Here is a 16175-nt window from a genome sequence, read left to right as displayed (position 1 = left end):
CAGTGGGAATCTTGCTAAGTGCGCTTTTGGTATTTTTGGTTAAACCTGAATGAAGTGAATGAACAAATTTTTGTTAAGATTTTCTTTCGTATTATTATGTAAAAACTGTAAAAAAACTACTTATTGGGTAGTTTCTAGCTAAGAAAAAAGATATTGTGTCCATGTGCACACATATATGTACATTCCCTCTTTTACGTTGTGAATTTTCTTATTTATATCTTATTGATTTTAACATCTAGCCCTTTACAGTGGCGTCCTCTAGTCTTCTATATAATGTTTTGTTTTCGTAAATTATATATACATTATCGGAGTAAAAATTAATAATTTTTGGATCACATAGAAAGCAAAATATTTACACAATATTACAAATCTTTTCCTCAAAAAACTTTAAATCATTATTATTACGAAACTGCTGTTTAATGTTACACACGGGAATATTTGAGATCAGATAGAGCAGCTGGGGCATAGCATGGCGCGATTAGAATCACTACAAAGTAAAAAGATGCGACTAAAAAGAGCGCTAAACATTATACTTTTGTGCAATTTCTTGGATATAATTTACAGGATTGTTCAGGTTGTTGATGGACATACTCAAGGTAAGGTGTTTCTTGACTATTTTTGCTCTTAACTTTGCATATTACATAAGAAACTTTTACGTGACCCAAATTACCAGCGATGATTACCCAAGGCAATACTAACTTGTGATTGTAAGTTAAGTGTAAGTTGTAGTTTACATGAGTGATGAAAACCATTTGGACGAGAACTAATATTTTAGGACTATTGTTATGCTTAATTTTTAACGTACATTGTTCTGTAGGCTACCATATGTCTATGTGATATTAATGATCATTAACAAACTTTAAATTGAATCCAGAAATGAAAATTATGTTAACTCCACAAAATGTAGGTATTTAATTTAATATTATACTAAAATTATTGGAAACTTTGGGTTATAAGTTTCAAAAATGTAAATTTAAATAGTACTTGAGGAACATTCGGGCGATTAATAAATAATAATTTTTATGTGATTATCAAGTAAGTAGGCTGGTGACTGATGTTATTTATTGCAATTATTTACTTGTAAGTTATCAATAGTGGAATACATACATTAGAAAAGTAGATAGCAAGAAATAGTAAAAGCTCATGAAAATTGACATAGAATGTTTTTTGCATATTATCAACTCATATTCTCAGCTACATTTTATATCATTATTTAAATTATTAAACTGTGCTGTAGTGTTTTGGGTTTCATAGGCTTATTGGAGATTGGGTTTGGTAATAATTTAACAAAAACGCTGGAAATTTTATATAAATACTTTGTTTCTAACATATTTAAGAATAATAATAATATGCTTATAATCTTTTAGTACCATTAGAGGGCTTTCAATATATTCACCTATGGTCTGTGGAATAGTAAATTTCAAAAATTTATTAGTTCATGAAGTGATAAACATAACAGTCTGATTGTTAGACTAGAAAAAATATTGTTTTTATTTTTCTTTACAATCCACTGTTTGGCTGTGTTCTGCAGTCTTCTTCAGTTGAACTTGAAGAAAACTGCAAGTCAAAGCTTAAAGCTTGTTCAAAAAATATGTGAAGTATTTTCATCCAGGTTTTGTCCTCTACTCAAATGTGCTCTGCTTGAGAGAATGTGCCAAAAGTAACATATTTTTCAATGACATTCCCACCTGAGAGTATATATTAATAGATGTTTCCTTGTCAAACAAGCCAAGCAACAAATAAGAAATATAGCAAAGAATAATTCTTACTTAAGACATAGAATGTTACAGTAATATTAAAAAATCTACAAATACTTGTTAAATTCAGACACTTGTCATACTGAACTGTGTAAAAGAATTATGGTTTACTTCTATGAGTCTTTCTCAAAAAAAGCTTGAATACATACAAATACAATTGCTATCCTGTACCCATATTTATGACAGCACATTTAAATATTGTAATAATCATCTTCATGATGGTTATGATTAAGTCATAATCATGGATAAATCAAATTAGTTATACTGCTAAAGAAAAATATTATATTTGAAGCATAAGGGAGAGTTAACCTGGTTTTTGTGTTAATTGGAATATTGTTATATAGTAGTACTAGGAACATTAACATTAATAATTATAAAATATTTTGTTTACAAATCCAGTCTTGAATATCTGTCGTTAGTGTTCTGTCACCTATGGTATATTTATTTCTTTAAATATTGTGTGTTTAACAGGCCAGTAGCAATAATCATGTGTAACACTTATGTATTTGTGTATCTTGGCATATTTAAAAAGATATGTGAGTACCTTGATATCAACTTTAAACATCTGCATACTTTTTGGCTGATTTTAGTATAAACTGTGTACATCCATACTATACATGTACCGTACCATACATATACATTATATGGACAAATTTTAAGTTCATAAGTGTAGACGAGCAGTATAAAAAAATCAACAAGGGAAAATAATTCACATGACGTCCAATAGTATATTTAAGGTGGACAAGTAATACAAAGGAATTAATTTTATTATAAATATATTACAGTTAAAAATGAGATATAAAAACTTGAGTTTCCCATTGGTTTGAATTTGAAAAAAAAATTAGAATAGATGAAAGAAGGCTAGTCAGTTGAAGTTAAGCATAATTATAATTGTCAAGGTAGTGATAGATAGATAGAAATTGTATATTTTTTACTTACAGTATGTGTGTTGTCGTCAGGAGAATGATATTAAGAGTACTGTTAAACATGTAGATTTCTCTTTAAAAATATTACATCTAGCTTGAAACATAATCCTATTTGACACACCAAATTCAATAGCATAAGGAGCCTCTCATTCTTATGGAAAGGAAGACAAGAGACATGTAATAACTCGGTCTACATTGGATATAAGCATTTATTTTACCAAGTTAGTCCTTATAATTATTTACCTATATAATAATTTTAATGTTTCACTTGTAAACTGCAAGTGTCATGTTCACAAGTAACAAAAGTTCTTATGAATGATGATGCTACTGCACTGTTTTAAAAAAATTATAAATAGTTGTTTAGGATAACAAAGGTAATAGACTGAAATGAAAAATTAACATAAGTGTCAGCTAAATAAGAATAATTATGAGTTAAAATTATTGTCCCCACTATTTGTTTTCTGCTAAGTCTTTAGTAAATTGAAATTAACATTTAGTTAAGTGTAACTTAAGTGCATCTGTAGATGTGTTATTAGTAAATAATAATATCAGACTATCAGTAATAACTTGAGTTAAATTTACAGTTATTGGGTGGCTAAGTTGATAATATTATTAACAGAGAATGAAGACTGACATTAGCATAACTTCATTGTGGTCAAAGGTAGAAGGGAAAAGTGGGATAGAGTGTATAAGGTGCACCAGATGTCGGGATTGGTTTATGTTTGAGAATTATGGGCTTGGTTGCAATTTTCAGGAGGCTTAGAAAGATACATTATTTCACACTTTCAGAGCTTGCTTAACATAAACATTTTAGAGACAACAAGGGGCTTGCTTGAGGATAAGTTAGTAATTACTTTGTGGAAGTCTAATCTGTTGGAGGGGAAAATAATAGATTAGGAACAAACATGAAAAAGTAAGACAGGAAGTGGACAGAATTAATTTAAAGGTTATCTTGGAAAAAAGTGAGAAAGAAAAATTTGGGTCTACAAGGGCTAATAGTTAAGGCTATAAAGGCAGCATCGAGGTACCAGTTTCTAATAAACTGGAACTTTGGATGTTTGCAGTGAAGGAGATGACCAAGAAGTGTATATAGTTGAAACTCTTTCATTAAGTATGCTGATAAGGTTGTTTGTAGTGGAGAACACAGAAAGACTAGGACTAGAATTTACTTGCCAGGTACTGAAGTTGAGGGTATTACAGAATTGTTTAGATGCTGGTACAATGGAACATTCTATTTTTGAAATGCCTGTAGGAGCAAATGATGTGGGAAATTGTAAATTAGAAGAATTAGTTAAAAAGTATAAACAACATCAAACGTTTTGGAATAGAAATAAATGTGGCCTTTTTGGGAGCTCTGAAGATATTCATTCAAGACAATTAGGATTAATCTTGCATAGTGGTGAGAGATCTGGAGAAATTAGAAATTAACATTATAGCTAAGGCAGTAAGGCAAGTGGAGCATAATTAGTTAGTAGTTTTGAAGATGATTCTGTCAGATTTAAACATAAGTTTAATTGCTATTATTCTAATGTTAGGAGTGTTGGGTACAAAATGCACGAGTTCGGGGCTTAAGTTGAAATTGAAGAATATGACATAATGGGAGTTTTTGTGACATTTCAATTTGGAGAATATTAATAATATGAATTATTTTGAAATTCCAGGTTATAAGTTATATAATAATGATCAATTTTTTAAAAAGGTGTGGAATGACTCTTTATATTGGGAATCAACTGCACCCTGTTGATAATAAAAACAAAACAGTTGTAATGAAGAGGTTATTTTCAGAGGTTCAAGCCTAGAAAGTTTTTTTATTGGCCATTGTTATAGGTCACCTGATCAGACAGAAGATAAATTATGTAAAAGATCCAGATTGTTGCTAATAAGGATACTGATGTAGTGATTATGGCAGACTAATTTTAAACACATTGATTGGGATCATATGGAGTGAAATAGTGAGTGATAGAGGTTTTTTAAGGTGACTTAGGATAGTTTTCAATACAAAATTGAGAGACAACCAAATAGGATCCCATTTGAGATTTATTGTTTACCACTAATGAAGATATGGTAGCAAGATTTGAGGTGGAGGTAACTTTTGGGAAAGAGTGATCATTGTATAACTGAGTTTGATGTTTTGATACATTTTCAGATGAAATGAAACTTTAGTCTAATTTTTGGAAAGCCAATTTTGAGGCTGTTAGATAAGATTTATAATTAAGAGAATTAGGATGAGTTAAAAGGTGAATGTGATGTGGAAATTGTAAAACAAATTTAAATTCAAGATAGCCACTTTCCTGAGAAGAGTTAAAAAGATAACAGGAAAGGTCAAGCCTCATTGGCTTACTAAAGACATTAAAGAGAAAAGTGGGATATAAGTACTTTAAGTTTAAGAGATTTAAATTGACAGACAGGATAGAAGATTTGCAGAATAAAAAAAAAGTTAGGTATTAAGTTAAAAAAATTAGGAACCGAAAAAAGAACTTATGAGAAACAGCTGACCTACAAATGTTAGAATTAATGTCAAGGATATTTGAAAGTATATTAAAGGTAAGCAAAATGTTAAAATAGGGGTTAGGCCCTTATAGGATGCTAATGGAAAGGTTTTTGTTAAAGACTGTGAAATGACTGAGCTTTTAAGTGTTCTCTTGTTTTAATAAGAAAAGATGCTAGCTGTTCTTGATTCTGAGCATTTTATGGTTAACGTCAGAGAGAAAAACTGAAAGTGTAAAAATAAAGCTTTAGGATTGGACATTGTTTCTCCCAGGGTATTCAATGAGTTCAAAGATTAGCTATACAAACCTCTTTCTTATTCTTTTTTTTTGGACAAATCAATATAAATTGGGCAGGTGTCTGAGGATTTGATTGGATAAATCAATATAAATTGGGCAGGTGCCTGAGGATTTGAGGGTTCCTTACTACTCCTATTTTTAAAGAGGGTGATGAGAGTTGCCCCTGAAATTATAGTTATTTTAACGTCTGTAGTAGTATAAATTCTAGGAAGTCTGGTGAAAGAAGCTTTGCAAGATCATCTAATGTAATGTATAATCAACATGAATTCACTGAAGAGAAATCTTACTAATCTGCTAACTTTTTTCAAGAATGTAACATGTTATCTGGGTGATGGACAGGATAAGGTGCTTCATAACAGATTTGCTAAGAAAATCATGTTGTGAGGGTTAGATTGCCCTTGCTATTAATGGAATGCTCCATGGTTTAGTACTTGGCCCTTTGCTTTTTCTTTATTGCATTAATGATACTGATAGGACATAGTTAGTAAAATTTGCAGGTTTTTATAGCTGTATTGAGAATATTGAATAAGTATGACCTATAATTGTAGTAAGTGCAATATAAGGCTTTTGGGTTATCATAATTTGGATCAAATGTTAACCGAAGAAAAGGATCTTGACATAACAGTGGATAAGTAAATCAAACCATTGAGGTAGTGTTCGGTAGTTAGTAGAAAAGTTACTAAAATTTTGGGTGTATTTATATACATCAATTACAAGTCAGAAGAAGTAATTATCTCTCTATACAAATGACTACTTAAGTCTTATGTGGAATACTGTGTACAGTTTTGGTTTCCTTGTCTCTGTACTTATATGTCATTATCATGTTATGTTGAATTTTTGTTTATATACCCTTGATGCAGTAGTAAGTTATTTTCATTTGCATATCCGAGTAAAGAAAAGGCCTTTGGGTATAAATCTTAAAATAACAGTTTTTTGAATAAACATTTAGAAAATGTAGTAAACCAGTCAACCAAATGAATTCAGAAATCTACAGTAGAATATAAGAAGTTCAGAGAATAAGCTTCATAATTGGTTATGGAAAGAGTAAATTAATAAAATTAATGTTTAATAGAAGAAAATAAATAAAGAAGTATTTCAAAACCAGGAACTAGTATTTTTACTATTTACTTAAACTGGACTTTTAACTTGTAGACTTAACCCCTTTCCTTAATTTTGGACCAGTCAGGAAGTACAGTTCTCTATTCCTTTAACTGGACTTTAACTTGTTGACTTAACCCCTTTCCTTACTTTTGGACCAGTCAGGAAGTACATTTTCTCTATACTTTTAACTGGACTTCAACTTGTTGACTTAACCCATTTCCTTACTTTTGGACCAGTCAGGAAGTACAGTTTCTCTATACTTTTAACTGGACTTCAACTTGTTGACTTAATCCTTTTCCTTACTTTTGGACCAGTCAGGAAGTACAGTTTCTCTATACTTTTAACTGGACTTCAACTTGTTGACTTAATCCTTTTCCTTACTTTTGGACCAGTCAGGAAGTACAGTTTCTCTATTCTTTTAACTGGACTTCAACTTGTTGACTTAATCCCTTTCCATACTTTTGGACCAGTCAGGAAGTACAGTTTCTCTATTCCTTTAAATGGACTTTAACTTGTTGACTTAACCCCTTTCCTTACTTTTGGACCAGTCAGGAAGTACAGTTTCTCTATTCCTTTCTTTTCTACAGGTCATGTGGTTAAAATGTTGAGTAGATGTCTTGATTTCACAATACTTTGTACCCTTTTGGTCAACTGAAGGATGTTTTTTTATTGATGACTGAATTATCATGGTTTTATACAATTCTTAACATTTTGAATAGTTAATAACAAAGCAATTATATTTAATGATATTATATTGTATTAAGTATTGTTATAATTTGTTTTGGTTATTCCAAACATTTTTTAACTGTGGCTATAATTAAACCTGGTGAATGAATTTTTTTTATAAAACTAAAAGACCTAGATATATTTTACTCAGTAATCCATATTGAGTTATGTGTATATGTATTTTTGGGTTGATATGATTAATTACATTGAAATGATTATTAGGGATAATAAGTTTTTAAAGCCTGAACTTTGACTTCTTCGTATGTAAATGTTTTTGCCATATAAAAGTTTCCATGTTGAAGTTGAGCATTTTGAGTCTTTGGACAATATAAAGAAACTTTGGTTAAATGAGAATTTGAAACTTAGAAATTTTGTCAACAGTGATTTGGGAAATTATGCAAGAATAGACATTATAGACTTTGCAAAAAATCTGGAGAGAGCTTGGGCTGAGACTTCTAACAGGAACAAGATACTTATTAGCATTTACTTTAAACCTCCTGTTCATTTTCTATTGTTTTCAGTTGGAATATGACCAAACAAATTAGTAGCACTGTCAATAGAAACAGATGTGTTGATATTATTCACCTTAATTTTATAATAGTTAACTGTGTAAGTCATCTTCAGAAAGCTTAAATGTTTTATGAGATTTATGATGGTTGATTTTCTAATTTAAAAGAGATAAAGAGTTTTCTAGAGAAACAAGCTAGAAATGTAAAGCAATAGCACTTAAAAACTAATGTTCATTACATTATTATATTTGATGGTTAATTTGTGTAATTATACATTTTTTGTAAGCCTTATCTTAAAATCATTAAGAAACTCGGTAAGAAATGGAAGAGGAGCTTTAACTGTTGTTATTCAAAAGTTGGGCCATGGGAGGACTAAGAAAACCAATTTTGATTTTTTTTTGTTATCAGGGTGTTGAAACATGTTACCAAGACTCTTCTAGAAAAGCATTTTTAAAGGTGCATGTTCAATAAATGATGCTCAACATGGATTTTTCATGCTAAAGCAATGTATGGAAGTTTCATTCATAAAGATTCTGATTTTAGATAAAAGGGAATTCTGATTATTTTCCAAGAACTTTTAATAATGTATCACAAAAGAGGTTAATAAATAAGGTTAATTCATGTGAAATTGTCAGAAAAGCTAATAGTTAGAAGATTAACTTTCTGGTAGAAAGTAAAAGGTGGTGATAATGAACATTATTGTGATTGGTAGGGTATATCTAGTAAGGTTCATCATTGGTTTGTGAACTTTAATAAGATCACCATTTCTTCCTTTTTTTCCTGAGAAACTATGCTAAGAGATTTAAAGTTATCGTTATAACGCTCCCATTCCTGGAATCATCCTAGTAACCCTTTCTCTAAAGCCTGTTCAATAAGTCAATATCCTTTCTTAGATAAAGATACCAGAATTGTATGGTAACATCCCAGTTTGTCTACTTCCACTGGTAATAGAGGAAATGGGAATAAAGCAAAAAAAAAAAACAGTCATCAGGTTGTCAAATATAGAATAAGGTTTAGCTACAAATATCACTTTGGCACTGTTTTAGAAACAAAGAAATTTTGTATTTATTCTGTTTACAATACGATGCAATAGACTTTTAAAACATTCACACATCGATATTTATTATGTATATGCAAATATACGCTACACGTATCACTTGAAAAAAAACTAGCTTGTTCTCAAGAAATTGTAATACTGCTTTAAAGTTTTTTTTTATTTACAATAAAGTGGCATACCAAGTTTACAGAAAAAATATAAAACATTTATTTTGGTACATGGTTATATTAGAGTAGACTGAGTGGGAGCAAATGAAATGGGAAGAAACCAGTTATACACAGTATTACAAGTGAGGCCTAACTAATGACATGTAATCAGGGAGTATGTAAATATAGGTGTGAACTTTCTTCAGATGTACGTGTATAGTTTTTGAGTACCTTTTCGTTCTTAGGAAACCTAATGCTGGTTTACAACTTCCTTGTAGTCCTCTAAAGATATATTATGATTTCTCTAGATGTAATTAAAAAATTAACGAGAATATTGTGATTTCCATAGTTTTAATCAAAAATGGAATAGGATATTATGATCTCCATTCACTAACTTTAAGTTTTTTTGTTTGTTTTTTTGAGATTTGAAAATTCATTGAACATGCATTAAAATTATGATTCATTGATATCTCTCTTATCATAATTTCTAATTATCAAATATTCATTGTAATGGTTCTGGATTTTATTGTAACTTAAAAATAACCTATTTAGCTTTACAAAAAGGCCAAGTCTTGAAGCAATTACCAGCTAAGAAGGCAAGATTTGGCAAGTAGCCAGAAGAAATACTATTCATAGCCATATAAACTACAAGTAATAGTTCCTATTACTGAAAAGTCTTAAGTTGAAAAATTTGAGTATTTTTGTGATTATGCCTGTGAATTTTAAATGTATATAAATAAAGTATTAGACCTTTATCCTCTACATACATTCTTGTTTATATATTAGGGCAGTTTGTAATCTCTGTAACATGTATTTTACTCATAATATACTCTTGTAATACAATATATTATTCTATAGGGTTTTTTCTTTTCAGGTTTGGTTTTTGTTATGTGTATTTCATATTGAGAGCAGGGTTTACTATGTTTGTTATGCTACATAAACATTTTTTATAAACCTTAATTTTCACAGTTCTGGATTTGAAATTATTGTTAAATATTAATTTTTTAATCTAAGAGCTAGCTTTTGCAGTCTTACAAATTCCATGTCATTGAATCAGTTTTATTTAAGAGATACACTGCAGAACATGCCAAAAGCAATAATAAGTAAAATTTGAAACAATGCACTATTCTTTACTTTAGCTGTTTTTTTTAATTCTGTAAAGTGGAAATAGTATTTCTTACTATTATAACCGTACTGAAGGTCATTTGCTTATAGCATTTTCAACTTGCATTTTCATTGAATTTTTGATGCAGATTTGACCTACACTGCCAGCTTTGCAGTAGACATCATTGAAAACCTTAAAGAATAACATATGTACACACATTATATGTGAAGCATACTACACATTATTTTTCCTTTAAACAAGACAGGTGAAATTTTGATATTTACTTAAATTTTCTTCTAAATTGTTCACGCAAGTGTTTGTATGGATATGTATACAGGTTTTACAGTAGAGAACTACACTATCCTACCAAAAAGTCATGGGACACGGGTAGTTATGAATAAAACGTGTCTTTATTCCAAGAAGTTATTAGTGTGTTGGCCCATCTTTGACCTTAATGACTGTTTCAGTGTGTTGTGGAAGACTGTGTACTAATTTCTGGTAGAAAGCTAGTGGTATTGTGCTCCATGCCTCCTTTAAAGCATTAGTAAGCTCCATTACTGAAGAGGGCCATCTTGGCCTTGCCCTAATTCTGTATTTCAGTTCATCCCATAGATGTTTTGTTGGGTTGAGGTTGGGGCTCTGTGTTGGCCACTTCAGTGTTCCGATGTTATTCTCTTCAAACCATGTGCTTACAATCCTTGCTTTGTGACATGGAGCGTTATCATGTTGGAAGGTGTAAGGGCCGGTATCATAAAATTACCACAATGAAGGACACAGAATTGTTCAGTACATCATTGTAGGACTCAACATACACGAGAAGCAGACCATGATACCACGACCTCCAAACTTCACTGTTAGGACATCACACTCGGGTAATAACAGTTCTCCAGGCATCCTCCATACCTAAACACATCCATCAGACTGGAAGAGTGTGTAGCGTGACTCGTCGTTCCACAGGACCAATTTCCATTAATCCATGGTCCAGGTTCGGTGTGTCTTGCACCATGCCAGTCGAAAGTGTGCATTTGTTTTTGTTATCAATGGCTTGTGGGCTGCAGCTTTTCTGTGAAAATTCATGGTGTGCAGCTCTCAACATGTATGGAAACACTTATAGGATTACCTGTGGCTGGCTTGCATCTCCAAACACAGATTCTCTAGAGTGAGCTGACATGAGGTAACCAGCCTTCTCAAGGTGTGGTGGCTCCTGTCAGTCAGTACTTTATGCCTACCTGGTTGTTTCTTGGGCTCAGTGTCACCTGTGGACTTCCATTTCTTCAGCACATTGCCAGTTGTCGACCTGGGAATGTTTAATTGTTGCAATTTAGCACGTACAGACATTTTCACCAAATGACATCTAACTATTCTTCCTCTCTGAAATTCTGGTAGCTCTTTCCGAGTGCTTATCGTTCGGCGTACAAGTTCAAAATGACTTCCGAGAGAACCGCTGATCACCATTATAGGCTAAACTATTTGCATATTTCTTTATCACATCCATTTTCTTGCAATCAGAGGTGTGTCGCATGACTTTTGGTAGGATAGTGTAGTTATGATGTGCAGCTAACATGTTGATGTATTAGTTACTCACTGTTTATAGATGTTGTTGAATTTTTTTTTAAAAGGTGTCATTAGAGGACTGTATAGTGTAATATAATGTAGTGTTATGCTGAGATAAACTGTGTAGAATTTTGATAGCACCTTGAAGCCAAGTCTTCTCTACTGTTACTGTTTGCTATTTTTATTGTTGGAACAGGACTTCTGTTTCTTAGTGTCTTTCTGTTGGACTTTTCTTTTTGATGAGGGTTTGTGTGATTTTGTTAACTTTAATTCATGAAAATACATTGCATACATGTGTTAGGATTTTATAAGGCATGCAGAATTTTATCAAAGATTATCTGTTCTTGTTTTCAGTGTTTTATAGCACTTTCAACGAGAGCCTTTTTTTTTCTGAAACAAGCTTAACTCCACTCACACTATAGCTTTATCCCGATGACAGTTTCTCTTCTTTGCCAATCTAAGCATTGGTATGAATCTTACCTATTCTTACTCCCTATTCCAGATCAGTATATAAGCTTCCCGTTATTACATCGTATTCACTTTTCTTGATGGCAAAATGTTACAACGATGGTTTTACATGCTTGTTGCGAATTTCTCTTCAGTCTTGAATTGCTTTAGTTATACCTACATTGAGACAATTTCTTTTTTTTAGACCTGTCTTCTTGGGTCTGGAGTTTGTTTTCTATTTTTCATTATTTTACAAAATAATGAAAATGAAATTTCAATGTCATAGTTTTTCAAAGTGATTTCAGTAATATTTTGTGTTTATTTTTCTTCTTTTTCAGGGACATTTTTGTCATTTTTATTTGGAACCCACTCAGTGGTAAGTGTTGCCTTTTCAAGTATCTTTCCTTCCAAATTCGCATTAGCTACCAGTTGACCGATAAAAAATTTCGTGGTAGCAATGAGCTGCACATTCTGGGTGGTAAACAAAATAGGGAACATGGTTCACCTATTGTACTGTCTCTGGAGCATTGTTCCTTGGGACTCCTTAATGTGAGTATCCCTCCATTTCTCCTTGTGGAGTGTGGGAGTCCTTACCACTCCCAGTTTCCACTTGCTGGTGTGGTTGACAGAGGTATATTCCTTCTAAGTGATGCTTAATTAAACTCATTATTTCACTCAAGAAGATGGTTTTCCCATATGTGTGGTGGGAGCCTCCTCGTAATTCTGGTTCTGAGATGATTCTTCACCATCCGGTTGAGATGAGTATGGCCATTATTTTTGGTCATTCTCTTCATTTCAATGATCATGGAAGAGGATCATTGACTCCTTGTAATTTTGCATGCAGAGCTTCACTTCCTGAGCCACTGGTTGAACTTCGTTTGTTCCACATCCTACTTGTTGCCTTAACTCTCAGGTTGGGGAGTTAGGATTTGGGTTTGTAATTCCAGGCCAGGTAATCTCTGTATCTTCAGTTTGAGTGAGGCATGAAAGGTCCCATAGTTCCGAGTTCAGTTTGTTGCATTTTGTGCTTCTTCAGGTTGGGATGAGGGTTTGTCCACTTTTGTGTTGCTTGCCTTCTTTTTGTAATTCCCATGGCTCAACATGCAACATTCTGTAATCATTCTTTTCTTAAAATAATAAATAGCCAAATTATTACACGATGAAAAAACATTTTGCTCTTTTGTCTTCAAATTAACCTTCAACAGCTACTTTTATGTTTATTAGTAGTACAGAGGGTTGGGTTCATTTTTAAAAATTATTTGATTATGTAAATGAGTAAGTCACCATCTAGCAAAGCAACATAACTTACATGTACGCAAGTTACTTTCACAACATATCTCTTCAATTGTTGCAAACTTTAACAACTGAAGAATGAATGAATGAATATTTTTATTAAGATTTTCCTTTCAAGATTAGCAAATGTAGTTTCTTTTGTTTTCTGTGCAATAATACTGTTCAAACAGGCACCAGCAAACCATCGTTCTTGTACACTATATGACAAAAAAATCTGGGCGAAATTATGTACTTTAGTCATGACAGCCTTATGGTTTGAGGTCATTAGATAGAGTATGACCAACTAAACTGCTCTACACTCTTTAAGAGACATATATAAATAGCTTTCCAACAAAGCTGTATTTGTTATAACCCTGTTGGTTTGATAAGCTTTGTCATTGAATTAAAGGCGTTGTTGATATTAGTATATAACAAATGAGGTATAGTTAAGATGCTGATATACACTACTTAATGGCAATTTCTAGTAGGCTAGTAAAGAATGATGGGATTTATATTATTGTCAGTCTTATTGTGATGTTATCCCTCATATATTATCACTAAATGTCATGCTCTATGAATAAAGGTGTTCTACATTCTAAGCTACTTCCACTTCATTTCAATAAAGCCAAGGTAAGGTCCTTTTACAAAACATGATTTTTGTTTATTTGACATATTTTTTAATGGAGTAAGTGATATGATGGTTTCAAACAGTATTCAGCCTTTATAAAATCTAACTTTGAAATAAGAAAGATCATAACTTGATCCATAAAAGGTTGCAATTCTACTAATAACAGTTAAAAAGACAATAAAATAAAAGAGATTGAACTACATGCAGAGTTTATTTGTCACAGTTGATCTTGTAAGGTGGAAAAAGCACTGTCTCATACTTCTAAATGACAATTATACAATAATTTTGAAAAGGCTAGAGGAAAATTAAGTGTAAAATTAGAACATTAATGGCAAGTATAACATCTGGAGATGTACAGTCCAAACCATTCCCTCAGTTTTGCTATACATAGCTCAACCTTTTGCATTCAGCAGGTATAATCTGTATATTGATAAGTTGATGGAATTTCAAAACATGTCTATGAGTATACAGGTTTAGTCACTAGAGAACATACATATTCCTCTTCTTCATAGCAGACTGTAATCCATTGTATAGATGTTGTGGGCTGGAACACCCACATTTTACTTTTTATTTGCATTGTTTTTAACTACTGAAGTACTGGCAAAACCATACAGGATTCTACTAAACAGACGTACACACATGCCCAGTATTGTCTGCTCAGAATTTGTTTTTTAGAGACAGTTTCTTTGCTACTGTGAAAGTCTTGGTATGTTTATAAACTGAACAAAGAGCCCCCCTCCCCCATTGAAGTAATACTATCTGATGGTTTAGCCCCTATTGTTATGTAATGTTATGTTGATAGTTATGTAATGTCTTGATCTTGTATGATGTATATTGACATGCCAGTAGTCCAGTGATGGTTTTCATGTTGTGTATTGAAATGTAAGTAATTAAGTAATGGCTTGATCTTGTATCTTGGATATTGATATGCCAGTGAATAAGTAATGTCTTGATCTTTCATGTTGTATGTTGACATGCTAGTAGTAATGTCTTGATCTTTCATGTTGTATGTTGACATGCTAGTAGTAATGTCTTGATCTTTCATGTTGTATATCGACATGCTAGTAGTAATCTCTTGATCTTTCATGTTGTATATCGACATGCTAGTAGTAATGTTTTGATCTTTCATGTTGTATATTGACATGCTAGTAGTAATGTCTTATTCTTTCATGTTGTATATTGACATGCCAATAGTTAAGTACTGTCTTGAACTTGTACATTGCCTATTTACATTAAAGCTACAGGTGAAGATTAAAGATTTATGTTATGCATAAGTAACAACAATATGCTATAGTTCAGTGAATATTTTAAGAATAGAACAAACACACCTTATTTTTTGTTGTTCTTAAAAATACATTACATGTATTAGATATAATATGTATGCTGGGTAGACTTTTGATTATTCTGAATACATAAAGTCTCTGTGTGTGCACCTACATAAAGTCTCTGTGTGTGCACCTACATAAAGTCTTTGTGTGTGTGCACCTACATAAAGTCTTTGTGTGTGTGCACCTACATAAAGTCTCTCTGTGTGTGCACCTACATAAAGTCTCTGTGTGCACCTACATAAAGTCTCTCTGTGTGCACCTACATAAAGTCTCTGTGTGTGCACCTACATAAAGTATCTCTGTATATGCACCTACATAAAGTCTGTGTGCACCTACTGTTTTGAAGAATAATTTCATGATTTTTTTTTTTTCATCTTTGTCAGTGGCCCTAAGCTATGCATAGTGAGTCATTAATTTTTTCTTTGAAGAGTGGTGGTTGTTTTAAGAAAATAAGCCCCTATTTTGAAAATAGATGCTCTTGAGACATTATGAATAAAGCCATAGTGGTTGTTGTGGATGATGTTATGTAGGAACTTGTAAGATATTTGGGAGTTCCAAGACTTGATATGAGTGACATCACAGATTGATAAAAAGATGAGCTAAAAATTAAACATTTTTGAATTCACAGATATTTTAGGGGTTGAGACTTTTAGAATGTCCTGATGTTTGTACTCGTATGTCTCAATAAGATTGTCTTTGATAGAAAATGTTGATAAGTTATAGATTTAGTGTTTTGAATCTCTGAATTGAAAAATCAAGTGAAAAATTCTCTCTCTCTCTCTCGTTTTATTTGTTTTCGTTCCATTGGTTAAAATCTAACCTTTGACCAGTAA

General features: G+C 31.9%; 1 protein-coding gene across 1 annotated transcript in view; it reads left to right on the top strand.

The window, feature by feature from the left end:
- Positions 1–465: 465 nt before the first annotated feature.
- Positions 466–16175, top strand: part of LOC106464538 (transmembrane protein 131-like) — a 139732-nt gene continuing 124022 nt past the window's right edge. The window contains exon 1 of the mRNA XM_013924683.2: positions 466–596. Within this exon, the coding sequence (XP_013780137.2) occupies positions 470–596 (127 nt within the window). The 5' untranslated portion in view covers positions 466–469. The remainder of the gene's footprint in view (positions 597–16175) is intronic.

The sequence above is a fragment of the Limulus polyphemus genome, unplaced genomic scaffold (assembly GCF_000517525.1).
Source record: "Limulus polyphemus unplaced genomic scaffold, Limulus_polyphemus-2.1.2 Scaffold1681, whole genome shotgun sequence".
NCBI lineage: Eukaryota > Metazoa > Arthropoda > Merostomata > Xiphosura > Limulidae > Limulus > Limulus polyphemus.
This window is presented reverse-complemented; position numbering and strand designations above follow the sequence as displayed.